Below are 18,403 nucleotides of genomic sequence, written 5' to 3' on the forward strand. Positions count from 1 at the left end.
ACAGTGCTAAGGCGCTTTTGGATTTCGCCTCCATCGAAGCGCGGGCGCAGCAGCCCGGATTACGTTTCTGGATGACAGTGTGTACTTTGAAATGAAATTGGAATTCAAATTGGTTTTTGGGGGAGCAAAATGGGGCAATATCTGCACACATATCGGCTGATACCTGAAGCGCGCCGTAGGGGAAGGGATAAAGGAGGGAGTGAAAGAACAAAGGTAGAACAAAGTGCTCTAGTGGAGGGCTCCGGTAATAATTTCGACCATCTGCCGATCTTTAACGTGCACTGAGCGCACAGCACACGTTCGCCATAGCGTTCCGCCTCCATCGAAACGCAGCCGCCGCGGTCGGGTTCGAACCCGGAAACTCCGGATCAGTAGCCGAGTGCGCTAACCACTCAGCCACCGCGGCGGGTGTATGCTTTGCCGATTGGGCAAAACCCAAAGATGGGTTTCTGAAATTGGTGGGCAAAAGCGCGTCTTCATTTTTAATTTTGCCGCTTCAGTGTGTGGCGATGCGTCCTTTAACGGTTTCTGCACCAATTTCAGAAACCCATCTTTGGGCTTTTGCCCAATCGACAAAGTATACACCCGCCGCGGTGGCTCAGTGATTAGCGCGCTCGGCTACTACTCCGGAGTTCTCGACCGCGGCGGCTGCGTTTCGATGGCGGCGATAATCTAAGGCGCTCGTGTGCTGTGCGATATCAGTGCACGTTAAAGATCCCCAGGTGGTCGAAATTATTCCAGAGCCCTCCACTACGTCACTTCTTCCTTTCATCTCTCAGTCCCTCCTCTCTCCCTTTCCTTACGGCGCGCTTCAGATGTCAGCCGATATGTGAGAAAGATAGTGCGCGATTTCCTTTCCCCAAGAAACGAGTTTTGCAATGAGGAAAAACGCTAAGGCGCCCGTGTGCTGTGCGATGTCAGTGCACGTTAAAGATCCCCAGGTGGTCGAAATTATTCCGGAGCCCTCCACTACGGCACCTATTTCTCTCTTTCTTCTTTCACTCCCTCCTTTATCCCTTCCCTTACGGCGCGGTTCAGGTGTCCAACGATATATGAGACAGATACTGCGCCATTTCCTTTCCACCAAAAACCAATTATTATTATTATTAATTTTCAACCAATAACAACACTCGGAAGGCATTGGCCAGCGCAACTGCCATTGACTACAAGGCACGCCCAGAGGTCCAATCCAATGATGTCTCGCGGAATCGCGTGCGCGCGTGCCGAAGCTTCGAGAGCAGAGAGGGAAACGTTTAAAAACGTTGAGTCAGGGCTCGGTCGCCATTTTCGATTTTCACGCAGCCTGAAACGGACGGTGCGTGTAGGGTTCTCATCACCGGCAGCCGCTAGCCCTAACGCTTAGAACCACGTCAGCCGTCGATTAGCGATCCAGCCTGGCGCGTCCAGCCGTGGTCAGAGCGTCCGAGATCGTGGTGGACCCATTCCCGAGGCTTTGCTACAGGGCGCACTACTCGGCCTCGTCCAGCGAAAACCAGGGCACAACCATAAGGCGTCCGGGACCCACAGCGACGCCACTGCCACAACCGCGGTCTCAACCGTGGTCAGAGCGTCCGAGATCGTGGTGGACCCATTCCCGAGGCTTTGCTACAGGGCGCACTACTCGGCCTCGTCCAGCGAAAACCAGGGCACAACCATAAGGCGTCCGGGACCCACAGCGACGCCACTGCCACAACCGCGGTCTCAACCGTGGTCAGAGCGTCCGAGATCGTGGTGGACCCATTCCCGAGGCTTTGCTACAGGGCGCACTACTCGGCCTCGTCCAGCGAAAACCAGGGCACAACCATAAGGCGTCCGGGACCCACAGCGACGCCACTGCCACAACCGCGGTCTCAACCTAGGATGCCCGAGCGTGGCTCCCAGCTGGTTCCCCACGACAGCATCCCGGACAGCCCGGCGCAACCGGACCCCGCTCCACCCGTGGTGGTACGTGTATATAATTGCCTTTAAAACCGTCCTGACGAAACCGTCCCTTATCGTTGCTTAGGAACTGGACCATTCTCTATAGCATTTTCTTCTGAGCATGTTGCGCCTCAGTCGTCGGTCAAATACGTGAACGCCATTCGCCAGCGTTATCGTCAGGTAGGGACACACAGCGCGTTCACGAACTCGTCGCAAACTCGTTCAGAGAACGCGGCAACGCATGCAGCGTTGCGTCGATGGACAGGCCTTACATCGTGGTCACATCACAGCAGCCGTACCGGTAGCGTCCTAGTAGCTGCGGCATGAAAACACTAACATAGCCGCTAGGCCAAAGCAGCGTTGGTGTTTAATGTAACCAGAGCGAGACATCGTGCACCTAGACGCTCTTCCACAAGGGCCAAGTCCTCTTTAATCTTAACGGCTCCACACGCAGCGTTGATACCATGGATTCTGCAGAATCTACTGACTCCACCTGACTCGTGCAAACCGTCGCACGCACTGCAGGCGCACCCGACGACGCAGTGGACCAGCTCCCGCTTCAGCTCCGGTCTCCGCCCGAAACATGCAACGCCGCGCTGAAGAAGCGCAGATGGTGAGCATTTCCTTCCATCGCGATGCGGGTCAGGTGTGCACCAAGAGGAAAAGTTAAGCTTGTGTTCCCTAAAACAAAGTTATGGGCCACCTAAGCAATTCTTAAGATAGTGCAACTGGCTCACTGGTTCAGTGGACACCTCCAAACCGTTGTGAGTGGGCGATGGTGTCCAGCTACAAGATGAGGCAGTTATGAGAATTCCCTTTTCCTAAAACCAGCGTAAAGTTTACAGAGTCCATTGATTTTGAGGAAAACACAGGCGCACCGCTCCCAGGGTCAGTGGACACTTCAATCGCGCTTTCAGATAAGGCGGTGGGGACGCCGGGGCCTATTGCTCTAAGAGGGGTGATGACGCATCTGCATGCCGGGTTTCGTCTACGGGTTTCTGATGGCGAAAGGGTTTCAGCAGAATGAGCGAAGTAACACTGACACATTAAAAACCTCCTTTCCTACATTCCTGATTCAAACGCCCAACCTTGGAGAGTATGGGGCAGTTACAACGGCTTTCCCTGCTCGCGTAATGCGCAGTCTTTTTGCACCTCGTGCTTCTAGCGTTGTCGGCGCAAGCAACAGCCAGTCCATCCCACGTCCGGAACGCCGCAGCAACAAGCGGTACCGGCGCTTCGGAGCAATCGCTGTGGCCGAGCTCGTGGTCGGCCGGCGGTCGGCGACGGTGGTCAAAGCATCTCAATGCCGGGAGTGCCCGGAGGTGCCCGTCAAGGCGGCGAACGTGGTAAGCGGCGGCAAGGTCACCCGCGGCAATGTTCCCGGGTGTCTCTGCAGACCCTTCGGACGGGCGTCGCCTTCCACGTCGTCAGCCAGTGCCGAGGAGCATCGGCCGGGCCAAGGCACCGACGGAGTCTCCGAGGGGCCCGAGGAGACGCCCCAGTGTCACCGCGGTGAGAGAGAGAGAGAGCTTTTCTTTATCGACTAATGCCAAAATACGGCTGGAAATAAGCACAAGGAGATACACTCATGTGCAACGAGCACCACGTTCGAAGCGCCCTCGACGCTTGTCTAAATCACACGATTTCCTTAGACGCGCTCACGATGCCTTCGCAAAGGTGCTGGTATTTCAGTACCACAAGGATAACGACGAATCCAGGGGCGGCTTGCACGAATGAAATAAGAAATTTGGTTTTTTGAAAATTGGTTTTAAGGGAGAGGAAATGGCGCAGTATCTGTCTCACATCTCGGCGGACACCTGAACCGCGCCGAAAGGGAAGACATGACTGAGGGAGTGAAAGAAGATGCTGTAAGGGATGACTCCGGAATAATTTATACCACCTGGTGATCTTTAACATGCATTGACATTGCACAGCACGCGGGCGCCTTTGCGTTTCGCCCACATCGAAACGCTGCCGCCGCATTAAATAAGCCTTGTTCCCAGTCTACTCTTATTCGCTGGTCTAGAAACCTCTGAGAAAAGGAAAGACGGTCCGTGGACGCCTCAAGGGCGCAACGAACGCTGAATAAAACTTCGAGTTACCAAGCTTTTAGTCGGTGTTCGCGGTGCGCTTGGAGTGTACACCGACAAAGTGAACCACCAGGTTTTAAGACCGCGAATAGGATTAGACATGTAATAACACTGTCTTATTTGTTCGTACAAGCCAGCCCAGGTCCATGATTTCGGTTGAATGCGTGACGCTACAGGCCACTATCCTTATGGCACGCTGTAATGAGTGTTTGCAACAGCTGTCATGATGGTCTGTAAAAGGTCGGAAGGAGAACATCTCAACGGCATGTCTGTTCCGACCGTGCCTTTTCCCTTGTCATAGTAACCAACTGTCAACTGCCGTTTCTGGTGCAGGAACCGGCGAATACCGGAGTGCACTTAGCGAGCCGTCGCCGACACAGGAGCAAGCACGGCCGGCGACGTTCCACATCGCGGCCACTGGCTGGTCCGAGCTGCGACCATTAGCATCGCAAATGTGCGCAGCTGACGCTGAGGCCATCGCGGATGCTGCAGCTCAAGCGTCGAGGGCGCTGGAGGTGTGTTTCGTTCCCTCAGTATATGGTTTATAAGGGTTTGACGTCCCAAAGCTACTCAGGCTATGAGGGACGCCGCAGAGAAGGGCACCGGAAGTTTTAACCACCTGGGGTTCTCTAGAATTTCGCCTGTATCAAAATTCGACCGCCGTGGCCAGGATCGAACGCGCATCTTTAGGGTCAGCAGCCGAGGGCCATAACCACTGAGCCACCGCGGCGGCTTAATACCCCCGTTTCGCCAAATGGCACTTTGCAATGCGGTTTCAGTCTACGTAATGCTTCCTCGTTCCTTTTTCGTGCAGTGAGATTTCTACGATAATGTTGCCAAAGCGGACACACAGTGCTGCGGGTTGTGCAACAATTGTGCGTCCATTCCAGCTCGGGTACAGGAGACCACCTTAGAAAGCATCAGCCACAGTTGAACACAGCTAACTTTGTGCTTATTCCGGGGAACTCCCACTCCCTCAGTTCCTCCTTTCTAAGCCCCTCGAAAAGGCAAAAGCCAAAATGAAAGAACAATAGCTATCACAAGAATAAAACCAATCAAATTGAATATACAGGGTCGAAATTAAAAAAGGAAACTCAAAATTTTGCAACAAAAAAATTTTCTCGCTGTGCAACGCGAATAATTCGCATTTGTCAGTGAGTGAGCGAACGCGAGAAGTTACCGCCATGCCCCCTGCGTTGCAGAGGACTTGTCACAATAGTTTAACTCAGCATAAACTTCAATTAACGCTCGTCAGTAGAATCATCGCTGTGACAGGGACCAGTGTGTTTGTTCAGTAGTGGCTCTACAAAGGGGTTCTTATCAGCACTTAACGCCATCAGCGCCGTCGGTAGCGGAGTGTACCACGAACACCATTTGCGCATGCGGCCCCGAGGGACACCGTGCACGCGCACAGCTGCACTTCGCACTTGGCAGCTGCGCCACAGTGAAGTGGAATACGTTAGCGCTAAGCTAAGAACGTTGTAGTACGCAAAACTAAAAGGACCGCGATTATTTCGCCTAGCGCTGAAAGGCACAGTGTATGGTGCTATACCGCGCTCGCCCTATAGATATGCCGCCGAGCCTTGCGGCACGGAAGTACAAGCGATACTTGTATACTGTGTGTGTGAGGAGGCTTGAGAGGACGCTCGAGTGAAGCCAAGCTGGACGTGCTATTTACACGCCGCGAAATAACACAAATTTATCATTAACATTAATCGCTAATCCACTGAAACTCTAACCAGCATCCGTGCGGACACTCGCAGGATACAGCGGAGGCGCCGGAGGACTCCAGCCTGAGGCAACGCGCCGGAGTGTAGGGACATGGATGAGGCGCCTACTGTGGCAGGTATGCACAGGAGAGCTCTGTCAAACAGCGCAACTCAGTGCATTAAAAGACGCCGAGGACAGCTCCATCGTTTTTTACAGCGAAAGCTGTAACAGCTTTGCTTTAGCCATATAGCCGTGCATTCTACCATGGAATCTAGAGCGTCAGCCGTAAGACCAAAATCCCCTTATGTTAATAGATAATGAAATTAAATTCAAATTCCTGCCACCGTTGGCATGTGGACAAGTGGAAAGAGCAAGCGCGAGAGGGAAGTAAACGGGTGGGATTTTTTTTTATTTCACAGACCCTTAATCGCCCAAGCATTGCAGAGCGGTGTGGGTTACAAGAAGCAAAATGAAACATAGAAGCGGCGAGATATACAGAACAAAAAAATAAAGATAATACGTAGCGGAGCATTGACCTAAATGGCTAAACCGTGCACACCAATAACTGCTTTGGATGGTTAATGCGCTAAGCCCGTAAGCTTCGCTCTACAATTTTTTTATTCACGGTGAAATCAATATTTTGGTTTCTAGAGTTTATAGCACTTGTCCACCACAAAAACCTGAGGACACGACGTCAAGACTAAAAAAGACTCCGTAATCCACGTTTGTGAGTCAGTGGCGATGTTGCCTAACATCAGACTAGCATACACAAAAAAACTGCATCGACGTCACCACGGCTTCTTTGCTAAAACAGTCGGTGCTGGAGAAACCTGTTTCAGCGTCTTCTAGGCCCTTGAACCAATTCATGACCTTGAATCAAGACATTCGTTTATTCGTGGTAATGTACAACGCTTAAGCTCTCTCTTTTGTAGAGTGCAGCTCTCAAGCACCCGTTCGTGGGTTCAGTCGCGTCAAACCATCGATAAATACAAACATTGCCACGACTGGGATTCCAAGCCACAGCGCCGAGAAGACAGCTTCTCTGGCCAGTGCACGACAGCACTGTGATATGGCAGCAGTCGATCACGGCTCGTTTTAGACTGCGACACACACTCGCGCTGTCCATTCCACGTCGTCATATTCATCAACTAATGAATCCGTGCTATCGAACTAAAACACACATCCTCGCCCGCTGTGCACTGCATATCGCTGTCTTCATCAGCGAAGACTATTATCGAACTAATGTAGTCGCCAGACGTGCCGACGACCTTGCAAAGCAATGCAAGCAGCCTGCAGAGCCTGCAACACGGGACAGAGATGCGCTAAAATTTCGCATTAAAAGGAGAATCGTAATCGTGGTTGGAATTTTTAAGAGCGTTAGCTCTCACAACTCCCATTCGAACGTTTCTCGTGCATCCGAGATTTCAAGGTGGCGGCGAGTCGTGTGATTAATGTACTGCTGCATCGTGCAAAGTGTGACCCCCCCCCCCCTCCACGTGACCGCACGCGCAGTCACCCGCTATAGTGTTGGCGTTTCGCTATATACCACCAGAGCGGGTGCCGAGACTGGTGCCACTTGGGGTCGCCAGTGGTGACAAATTTGTGGCCCACCAATTTGGCGCAGAGGGTTTGGAGTGGAGGCAAACAAATGGGCACAATTCGGCACACAAAGTTTAGTCGAGTTGAAGCCTTGTTGTGAGAGGGATTCGCCACGACGGCCCTTAGGAAACCATAATGAGGGGCGACCTTCAAAGGGCCGTGGCAAGCGAACCAGTGGTGGCAGAGAGATGCGAGTGGTGCCAAACGAATCATCGTTTCGAGATGTACACGTCGGTATCCGCCGTTTTTCTAAATCGCTTCTTTCCAGAACGGCCTTTATCATGTTTGCATGGCGGCACGAGAAAACAACAATCTTTTTTTTCCTTTCCCAGTCCTAAGCCATTCTAATCGACGGCCGCTGCAGAGCCTCCCCCTGTCGAGCTCGTGGATCGCCGTGCGAGGATCCGGCTCCTGTCGGCGATGAACACCACGAGCAGGGACCCGGTCGCGGTCGCCGAAGGATGTCGATCGCCCACGGTGTCCACGACCTGTTATTGTGTTTCGCCGAGAAATATATAGCGTACGATTCGCAAATCACGTGTCCATCCATTACTTGTCAGTCGATAGGCTTTCTCACTTACCGTTTAGGGCGGAGCCATATTTACACGGGGCTGTTCTAGCCCGGTGTTCCGATTAGCGGACGCAGAATATCCTCCCCTACACTACTGGAGTTTCGCAGAGACTAACACAGAATAATGTATCGGTAAGGTTGCATGTGTATACTTACTGTTAAAGCATTGGAAGTGTTCAGAAGCTCCAATTTTACCTTGCGTTTTATCCTAACGCATTCTTCACGAAGTGAACTTTGTCGTCCCATTTGGCGAACTGTGCACTTGAAACAAATTACTCGGAGATGCACCTCAGTACGCATTCAATGGGCGCGTTTTACCTTCTCCCCTTTTATGTTTTATTTCGCCCTTTTCCACACCGCTGTCCTTCGGCCTTTATCTACCAGATTTCCCTTGTTCAAGCAGAGTAGCGTGCCAGCGATATTTAAACGCCGGCTAAATTGATTTTTTTTTTAATAAAGGGGTTCTCGCGTGCACCGAATAGTCTCAATGGTCCCATGACTGCACGTAGTTAGAGACAAGAGACACAAGCTCACAAACACGCTTGCGAAGCTAAATGTTTTCAGCATTAAATGCACCACCAGTTGATAATTCATTTTTGGGGAAAGGATATGGCGCAGCATCTGCCTCATATATCGTTGGACACCTAAACCGCGCCTTACGGGAAGGGTAAAGGAGGGAGTGAAAGAAGAAAGGTGCCGTAGTGGAGGGCTGCGGAATAATTTCGACCACCTGTGGGTATGTGCCATGTGACCAAGGCAACAAGAACAATATCGACCACCTGGCGATCTTTAACGTGCTTTCACAGCGCACGGGTGTCTTAGCCTTTTGCCCCCATGAAAACGCAGCCGCCGCGGTCGGATTCGAACCCGGGAACTCCGGATCAGTAGCCGAGCGCCCTAACCACTGAGCACCGCGGCGGGTTCACCAGCAGTTGAAAGCTAAATTTCTTGAGCGACAGACACTCAAGCGCAGTGACGCGACCTCCATCAGCAGCAAATATTGCAATCGCGTTGTCCCACAGGCTTTGGCAGAACGACAAAGCCTGCGAACCACGGCGGCGGGGTAACATCTAATTATGGTATGGTATAAGGTATGTCTACAAGGTACAGTCTATGTCACCCTTGTGTACATCGCTCGAGCAGTGCGTACCTGGCAGCAAAAACAATGTACTGACCAGCTTCTGACTATAGTCGGAAAAGTGCTCCTGAACAATTTGTTTGCGGGTCTCTGTCATTACTTCCGCGCAAGTATTGCCTCTGGACCCTAGGGTCTCCGACAAGATCTGCATTTATTTGCAGGAAAATGCACCGCCCGAGCGCTCTACAGAAGGGTGACGTAGACTAAATAGTTTTCTGTACTCAAGTTTTACCCCGTGAGTTCTATTTCACTTCATCGCCCAAGCTAATTAAGCTCGCTCCGCACCTAATTGTCTTCCGTTATCGCGCCGTTCTGGTCACGTAAAACGGAACTCGAGCCGCTAATTCCACTAGTAACTGCCATTGGTCACAAGAAAAGATAAGCGATCGCCAGCACCATCGTCATCGGTGCCCGGCACGCCCTGAAGCCTCGCGCCGTCGCATGCACACGCGCGCCCGAGCTTCTCGAGCAGACAGAGCCCCGTCGCCATTTTAGAACACCGCCCAGCCCTGAACAGACGTGTCCTGCTCGGCTCCGAACACCGGCACCCGCTAGTCCTAACGCCAGACCGACAGCGAAGATTCAAGGAGCCGACTTGCCGCGCAGTTCAACCAGCCATGGCCAGGATGTCCATCACCATGGTGGGCCCGTACCCGGGCCCGTTCGACAGGACGCACTACTCGGACTCGTCCAGCGACAGCCACAAGGACCGGTCCCAGGGGCACCCAAGGCCCACGGCGCCGTCACAGCCGCGGTCTCAGCCACGGACGCAAGAGCGGAGCTCCCAGCCGGTACCCCACGATAGCGTCGCGTACAGCCAGTCCGACTCCGCTGCTGCACTCGTGCCGGTAAGTGGACTAAACCTTCGGAGTAGGGTTAACGCTTTCGAAGTTCGAATAGTGGAGGCGGCGTCTGACGTAAACGCAAGTCGTCACACAGCGTTTCCCAAAAGCCGACAGCCGTAGATGGCCGTAGCTTGGACAGCTGTGACTGAGCACCTCTTGTTTTGCACGCAGTCCCTCTCGCCGCCGACGTACCCCCAGCCGTCGCCTTGGGAGCAGTCGTCGCCCAAGCGACGGATCGAGGCGATAAAGCGCAGATGGTGAGAACTTCATTGTACCGCACAGTCCCGGGGGTACTCATCATGAATTCAATCAACCGCACAGTTAAGCAAACATTATTTAGCCCTTTGTTGACCAAGCTGCAGTGTGCGTTTCTGCTGCCACACGTCGAAAGCCTGCTGCACTAGGCGGAGCTATCAGTAAAGTTGCCCGGTATAGTAGCGCGGAGACTTCGTAGTGCTCAACATTGTTCATGCTGCGGCGCCTAAAAGCCCCAAACATGGTCCCGAGGTCGCGCGTGGAGCGTTCATTTCGTGTTCGCGGTGGGCCCTCGTTCGACGGCGTCCGAACGCATGTGTGATCAATACATGCAACGTGTAGCTATCGAAATAGTTCTATATCTAGATGTTCAAGGAACAAGCCCGGCGCGTTTTTTCCTTATTCCGGCAGTCCATCGCAGAGTCCATTCTCGCGTCGTATTCAGGGAACAGAAATACGTATCGCAACCACGGTCGAGCAACACATAACCAGAACCCCTGGTCGCGAGCTTAATGTGAATTCAGCCGCGTTTTGAGGGAGACGAAACGCAAAACGTGGACGCCTGCTATGCGATGAAAGTGCACGCTAAGATCCTGGTCCCCAGTTGATCGAAATTATTCCGGAGCCCTCCATTACGGCACCCGTTTCTTCCATTCTTTACCTCAGTCCTTTATCACTTCCCTTCTAGCGCGGTTCGGGTGTCCACCAAGATGTGAGATAGTTACTGCGCCATTTCCTTTCTTCAAAAACAAAATTCCAGCAAGAGGCCACCGGCGGTCATTGGGTCATTGGCGATGACAACGTCGTAAACCCGATTGATATTGAAATAGGCGCACAAGTGGCTCCCTTGGTCAGTGGACACCTCAATGGCGTTTTTAGGCACAGCTGCGGAAAAAAGTAAACGGAGCATGCTCTTCTGTTCTAATTACGATCACTCCTTCGCTATCAGTGATGAAGAAACAATATTGCCCAAGAGGAAGCGCACTAGTCCACTAGCGTGCTGAACATACCACAGCACCCAGTTTCAATTTGGCAACGCATGAAAAACGTGAGAGGGTAATAGCGTGCTCCGTTTAATTTTGTCCGCGCCTGTAAGTTTCTGTGGTGGCATAACGAGCGCTGCATGTGTTGGCTGTAACAACGTTGTAGACACCGTTGATTTTGAGGAACGGGAAGGATCATAACTGGCTACATTGGTCACTGGACACCTCAACCGTGGTTTGAGGAATGTGGCGATGGTGGCCACCTGCGAAAACTGTGCTTTCGAACAATATTCCGTGCTTAACAATCCTACATCACCAGCAATTTTTTTTTTTGCAACCGTGAGCAAATTGTGGACATATAATTTGTCATCGGAAAAGAGAAGGCTCAATTTCTCACCATAGGTGGGCCCTTGAATCGGGCAGTGGAGAAAGGAATGTAGGAAGCGGAGGGTTCAGGAGAGTAATAATTGGTTAATAATTGGTTTTTTAGGGAAAGGAAATGGCGCAGTATCTGTCTCATATAGCGTTGGACACCTGAACCGCTCTGTAAGGGAATAAGGGGAGAGTGAAAGAAGAAAGGAAGAAAGAGTTGCCGTAGTGGGGGGCTCCGGAATAATTTCGACCACCTGGGGATCAATAACTTGCACTGACATTGCACAGCACACGGGCGCCTTAGCGTTTTTCCTCCATAAAAACGCAGCCGCCGCGGTCGGGTTCGAACCCGGGAACTCCGGATCAATAGCCGAGTGCCTGATGAAATGAAAATTGGTTTTTGGGGACAGGAAATGGCGCAGTCCGCGCCGTAAGAAAAGGGATAAAGGAGGGACAGAGAGAAGAAAGAAGTAGATGCCGTGGTGGAGGGCTCCGGAATAATTTCGATCTCCTGGGGATCTTTAACGAGCGCCTTAAACGTTTCGCCTTCATAGAAACGCAGCCGCCGCGGTCGGGATCGAACCCGGGAACTCCAGATCAGTAGCCGAGCGCCCTAACTACTGAGCCACCGCGGCGGGTGAGGGCTCTTAACAAGGCTCAATTTCTCACCGTAGCCAATAGGCAGCCCCGCACTAGAGGCGATGCGCAGAAGAGGGATGCGCGCTGCACAGCGCACGTTTAAGGTACGAAGGCAGTCGAATTTAATTTAGAGCCCTCCCCTCCCTACATTTCTCCACGGCCCGGTTGAAGTGCCCACATAGGGCTCGGAATAAGGCTCAATTTCTCAGCGTAGGTGGCCACTTGAACCAGGCCGTGGAGGAAGGAATGTAGGGAGCGGAGGGCTGTGAATTAAATTCGACGGCCTGCGCACGTTTAACGCGCGCTAAAATCGTGCAGCACCAGTGCCTTTTCTTCGTGATCGCCTTCAGTCCTGAGCTGCCTATTGGCGCAGCACTGTGCTGAGCCGAAAGGCGACGCAGTGACGCATATATGAGGACGCCCACGTTTGTATGCCGACTTTGCCCTCTGCGGTTCGTGTCCATCCGCTGACCCGACACGTGCACGCCGCAGCTACGAGCTGCTCTGGCAGCTCGGCGCCTTCGCCCTGGTGGCTGCCGTGGTCGCTGTGCTGGTGGTCGCGGTCCTATCCCGCGGAAGGGTGCACCCGGGGGCGGCGCCCCTGAAGGGAGCGAACGTGGTCAGGGGCGCCAACGCCACCCGCGTCAACGGCGTCCGGTCTCCTTCCACGCCGACGTCCGTCACTGCCGGGGACGCAGACCGGCCGGGCCACAGCACCGGCGGCGTCAACAGGAGGCCCAGGCAGAAGCCACGGCGGCACCGCGGTGAGCCAGAGCACTCGATTGTCTTAGGTCGAGACACACTGGGCCCCAATCGCTCGAAGCAATTCGCACAGAGAGAAGTTGTTTCCAGGAAGAAAGAAAAGGAAAGTGCACAGCCCTGCCCACTGGCTCAAGCCGAGCCAATATCGCTACCACGTGCAGATAGAAGGAGAGTTGAAAGATGGGATAGAAAGACAGGATACTAAAGACGCGCTAAAGACAAGGCCGATCCCGGAGGCAGTGCAATACCGGACCAACCGGATGCGGAGTGAAGCATGCTTTAACTCTCCACCACATTTCCAAAAATAAGTCCAATTGGACCCGTAACAGTGTAGCTCTGACTAGATTTATACGAGGTCTAAACAAAATAAAATAAATATTGGTTTTGGCGGAAAGGAAACGACGCAGTATCCGACATCTCGGCGGACAGCTGAACCGCGCAGTACAGGAAGGGATAAAGGAAGGACTGAGAGAAGGGGAAAAGGGCTGCGGTAGTAAAGGGCTACGACCCCCTGGGGATCTTTATAACGTACACTGACATCGCATAGCACAGGGGCGCCTTTGCGCTCCGCCTCCATCGAAACGCGGCCGCCGCGGTCGGGTTCAGTGCCGGTCTAAACCCGTCTCCTTCGTTTTGAGAGAAGGGAAGGCGCACAACGTTCACTCCATTACGGCACCTCTTTCCCTTCTTTCACTCCTAACTTCCACCGTCCCTTCACGGCGCAGTTCGGGTATCCACAGATGTCTTTCCTAAATGACCAATTTTTCTTCTTCGGAGGACGTATTAGGCGCGCCACGCAAGCCCGACTGAAAGCTGGAGATGCCAAGCATTTAGTTGGCGTGGCACGCTTGAAGCATCCACTGACAACTTGAAACAGTTATGCGCCGTTCGTATTCTCATAACAAAGAGAGGGTGCAGAACGCGAATGAGATTACCGACTGCACACACTGCGTAGACCACACACACCGGCTTCTCCGGCAGTACTGAGCTGCTTTTTGAATGCACGCTCAGCTACGACAGCTCCACGGCTCAAGCGCCCGCAGGACAATAAAGCACAGAGTAAACATAATGGGAAACACGATATACTCTGAACTGTCTTATTTGCTTCGAGCTTCGTGCAAGTGGGTCCTGCTTGCTGTGTACCAGAATGACCGAGCGTTTGGACGCTTCCATAGCGAAGACGCGCTTGAGCGGAAAGTGGACTGCTAAGAACAGAAGTTATAAGGAACAATTAACTCCGACTCTTGTCTCGTTCCTGATCTGTTTCCTCAAGCCGCGCTCTAAATTTTGATCCGTAACAGAACGGCTACTCTGCTATGACATTTTGCCGCCTCCTTTGACCGCCGCCACCGTTTGCTCTGCAGGAGGCGGAAAATCACGAAGGGGGCTCCCCAAGACGTCGGCGACTCTGCAGAGGAAGCCGCTCGCCACGTCCGGCCACGAGGCCCGGCCGCGGCCCACACCAAAATCTACTTCCTCGGCCGGGGATGACCGAGAGGCTAGGACCGCCTCCCACACATGGTACAGCCCGACGGTATGTGCCTCCTTTTTGTGACGGTGTATGTTGTTGCGATGCATGTTAGCGGGCTGATGCACCGACTGGGAGCGGCAAACTCGCAATGTTCCGCAGCTATGCCCTAGTCTTGCGCTTGACTTTGTTCACGCTGTGCGTTTGTGAATGCAATCGCTAAGAATCTGTTCTTTTGTTCTAGCTTTTAATTGGAGTCTCGATTTAGTTTTTCGCTGCATTCGTTACTTTCTTCCCAGTCACAAGTGCGGCTATCTACCATGCGGAGCAGCTCGCGTTTCAACGCGGCTGAACTAGATTTCTCATAATCCAGCCAGACTAATTAATGGTAACCGGCTGTGCCGTAACACGCGAGAATTATTGTTTATGGTCATGCTTCTTCTAATAGGTGAACAGGCCTCAACGGCTCAAGGAACCTTCCGCACATATCACCTAATCAGCACTCCCCCCGGTTTATCTTGTCTTCCTAGTCCCCGCTTTCGACTGCAGGTGTACACTCGGAGGACAAAAGGCCCCGAACCACCTGTTCCTCAAAAGAAGCTCGTAGCTAGTAGCAGAACTACCGGCTTCGTTTGAGGAACATGTGGTCCAGAGACATTTGTCCCCGACTGTATATTTCGCGCCAGCGAACCGTCACTTACAATTACTTACTTTTTTATTACAGTCCCCGGCCCCGTAAGTCTAGGATGGCGGCCACGGCTGGCAGCTCTCGCAGCCTGCCCGTAACAGCCAGGCCGGCAGCTCGGAGAGTCTTCCGCCACGCGTCCCCACCGGCTGTGACCAGCGGCGACCATCGCCGGCCACATAGCGCCGACACGCTGCGGCTGCCTCAGCGGCCATGCGGCGGGGCGCGTGCTGGTCGCAAAGACGCCCTGTTCTTGGAGAAGGGCTATTAGTCCTCTACCACTTTTTATTGTTTTTAAGTGGAATTGAAATATAATGTATACAATTCGCAACGCCCGCCTCCCTTCACTGACTGCGAGTAGTCTCCCGTAGTCTGGCTGCACTGCTTCTTGAATTCCGCCCAGGTTTGTGAGCAAGGTGGAGTTCGCAGACCAAAAATCAGTTATGTCCTATTCTGTTTGGTACCAGTTGCGCCGCTTGTTTCGTGGCTTCGCACTGGTAATGGACACCCGGCCTCCCGGCTTACCTGGCGCCCTTGAGAAAGGTGTGGTTGAAACTACGAACAACACATGCCACCGCTACATAACACTCCCTCCCCGGCCGATATTTCAAGTTCACATGCATGCATGAACCGGAATTTGAGGACAGAATTTTCAACACCCATGCGGTACTTGTTGAATGAGTTTTTAAAACCCATAAGAACGGCATACCCTAAGAGACTTTAACGTACTAATATTAAATTGACCCGCCTTCGAAGCGCTTTTTCTGGTGCACTGTAAGACTGATGTTAGTTTCCATCCAACTTCTATGAAAATTCAAACTGCTATAATCAACCGCAAAGAAGTTAACGGAAGCCTCTTGCTTACGCCAGACTGTCTTCTTGCGCTCACGTGAACCACCACCACAGCATAGAGAAACTATGACCACAGCCGGTACTGCACTGCATATCGCATCCACCTGACGGCGCCAGGGAAAGACGGCGGGTGGTGTGACGTAGGCGTCGGAAGCCAGCATGCTACTGGTTACACGTCAAAAGAAAGCTTATCCTTTCTCTATCAAAGAATAATATTAGAAGCCTTATGATTCCCTTTCCACTGCTAATAACAAATCGCCAGTCAGTCCCCTGCTCGGGAACGCACACCCTATAGGCGTAGTAGTGGGAATAAGCATAGACGGCCCGCACCAGGGTCACAAAATAAACGCCATTATCTCTCTCCCCACCCTAATCGCGTAACGAATGAGGAAAAAATGTAGGCATTCCACACGCGCGGCAGCACGCGGAAACTGGAGCTTTCTATTTAGATACCTGCACTGTAATAAAAATAACTGGTTTTGGGGGGAAGGAAATGGCGCAGTATCTGTCTCATATATCGTTGGACACCTGAAGTGCGCCTTAAGGGAAGGGATAAAGGAGGGAGTGAAAGAAGAAACGAAAAAAGATGTGCCGTTGTGGAGGGCTCCGGAATAATTTCGACCACCTGGGGACTGACATCGCACAGCACACGGGCGCCTTAGCGTTTCTTATCCATGGAGAAGCAGCCGCCGCTGTCGGGTTCGAACCCGGGAACTCCGGAGCAGTAGCCGAGCGCGCTAACCAGTGAGCCACTGCGGCGGCTGTATACTTTGCCGATTGGGCAAAATAAATTGATTTGGGGGGAAAGGAAATGGCGCAGTATCTCTCGCATATCGGCGGACACCTGAACCGCGCCACAAAAGAAGGTATAAAGGAGGGACTAAGAGAATAAGAGAAGAAAGAGGTGCCGTAGTAGAGGACTCCCATTGGAAAAAAGCCCAAATTTGGGTTTCTGAAACTGGTGCAGACCCGCTGCGGTGGCTCAGTGGTTAGGGCGCTCGACTACTGATCCGGAGATCCCGGGTTCGAACCCGACCGCGGCGGCTGCGTTTTTATGGAGGTTACAGATCCGTTAAAGATCCCCACGTTAAAGATCCCCAGGTGGTCGAAATTATTCCGGAGCCCTCCACTACGGCACCTCCTTCTTCCTTTCTTCTTTCACTCCCTCCCTTATCCCTTCCCTTACGGCGCGGTTCAGGTGTCCAACGATATATGAGACAGATACTGCGCCATTTCCTTTCCCCCAAAACCAATTATTATTAAACTGGTGCAGAGAGCTAAAGGACGCAGCGCCACACACTGTAGCAGTGGAATTAAAAATGAAGACGCGCTTTTGCCCAATTGGCAAAGTATACCGATTGGGCAAAAGCGCGTCTTCATTTTTGATTCCGCTGCTTCAGCGTGGGCCGCTGTGTCCTTTAACACTTTCTGCACTAATTTCAGAAACCTAACTTGAAACAAAACTATAAAAAGTAAGACTGGCACGCAGGCTAAGCAAGCACAATTAATGCATATACAGATGATGGCGATATGTCACCACCGAAGGTTAAACACGACCGCGGGCAAAGTGGTGGTGTCCTCAAGATAATTGCGGAGGTTTGTCCAGGACACAAGCGGCGACTGACAGGTACTCATAACGTTGTTCAAAACAAAAAAAAAGCACCGGATTCTCCTTTCGACACCCGACGTTTACTGGTCAGCTATGTAGAACTGCAGTGAGGCAGATTCCTGCGGAGCCGCCGCGGTGGCTCAGTGGTTATGATCCGGAACCTCCGTGTTCGAACCCAACGGCGGCGACCACGTTTCGATGGAGGCGAAACGTTAAGGCGCACGTGTGCTGTGCGATGTCAGTGCACGTTAAAGATCCCGAGGTGGTCGAAATTATTCCGGAGCCCTCCACTACGTCACTTCTCTCTTCCTTTCTTCTCTCTGTCCCTTCTCTATCCGTTCCCTCACGGCGCGGTTCAGATATCAGCCGATATGTTAGGAAGATACTGCGCGATTTCCTTTCCCCAAAAACGAATTTTTGGCTGGGTGTGGCCCGGGGAACGACGGGTGCGTCACGGAATCGCGACGAGTGATGTGTGTGACGGATGCGGTGCACTGGAAACACTAGAACATCTGCTCCTTCGCTGCTCCGCGTTCGCCGATGCTCGTCGCGATATGCTCGCGGCCTATAGGGCGCAGGGCATACAACAAGACTCCATCAAGACGCTATTGTGGCCGCAGGGCAGTGCGCGCACTCGTGAGCGAACTTTGGTGAGCCTCTGTGCATTCCTCGAACACACGGGCTTGACGTCCCGTCTGTTCTCCGTCAGGTAGTTACACGCAGTCACCGAACGCTCCGCGAGTTCTACCTTGAACGATTAATAACTAGACGCCCCACTCCAGTTGTAACCTACAGAGTGCTGTGCGCGTGTGTTATTTAATTCCTCTAAAATGAACTAATCACGCGCACAACCTGGACACATTACTTATTGTGTAAATAGTTTGTACATATTACTTCTCCCCTGT

General features: G+C 52.5%; 2 protein-coding genes and 1 long non-coding RNA gene across 3 annotated transcripts in view; 2 read left to right on the forward strand and 1 right to left on the reverse strand.

Annotated features, from left to right (window-relative positions):
• The window catches only part of AdamTS-A (ADAM metallopeptidase with thrombospondin type 1 motif A), a 463,942-nt gene that overhangs the window by 67,010 nt on the left and 378,529 nt on the right, over nt 1-18,403 (reverse strand). The gene's annotated exons all lie outside the window — the stretch shown is intronic.
• On the forward strand, nt 1,861-5,869 carry LOC144107206 (uncharacterized). The gene is made up of 5 exons (XM_077640214.1): nt 1,861-1,948; nt 2,446-2,533; nt 3,086-3,432; nt 4,344-4,525; nt 5,774-5,869. Exons 1-5 carry the CDS (start codon nt 1,861-1,863, stop codon nt 5,825-5,827), a joined length of 759 nt encoding a protein of 252 aa, XP_077496340.1. The 3' UTR covers nt 5,828-5,869.
• Nucleotides 12,516-15,370, forward strand: LOC144107644 (uncharacterized). Its single transcript, XR_013309339.1, has 3 exons — nt 12,516-12,886; nt 14,249-14,418; nt 15,077-15,370. It is a non-coding gene; the product is annotated as an uncharacterized LOC144107644 (long non-coding RNA).

The sequence above is a fragment of the Amblyomma americanum genome, chromosome 10 (assembly GCF_052857255.1).
Source record: "Amblyomma americanum isolate KBUSLIRL-KWMA chromosome 10, ASM5285725v1, whole genome shotgun sequence".
Taxonomy (NCBI): Eukaryota; Metazoa; Arthropoda; class Arachnida; order Ixodida; family Ixodidae; genus Amblyomma; species Amblyomma americanum.

Coding starts and splice junctions, on each gene's coding strand:
- LOC144107206 (XM_077640214.1), top strand. CDS start 1,861: ATGCCCGAGCGTGGCTCCCAGCTGGTTCCCCACGACAGCATCCCGGAC. Junction 1,949..2,445: donor CGCTCCACCCGTGGTGGTAC/GTGTATATAATT, acceptor CACGCACTGCAG/GCGCACCCGACGACGCAGTG. Junction 4,526..5,773: donor AAGCGTCGAGGGCGCTGGAG/GTGTGTTTCGTT, acceptor GGACACTCGCAG/GATACAGCGGAGGCGCCGGA.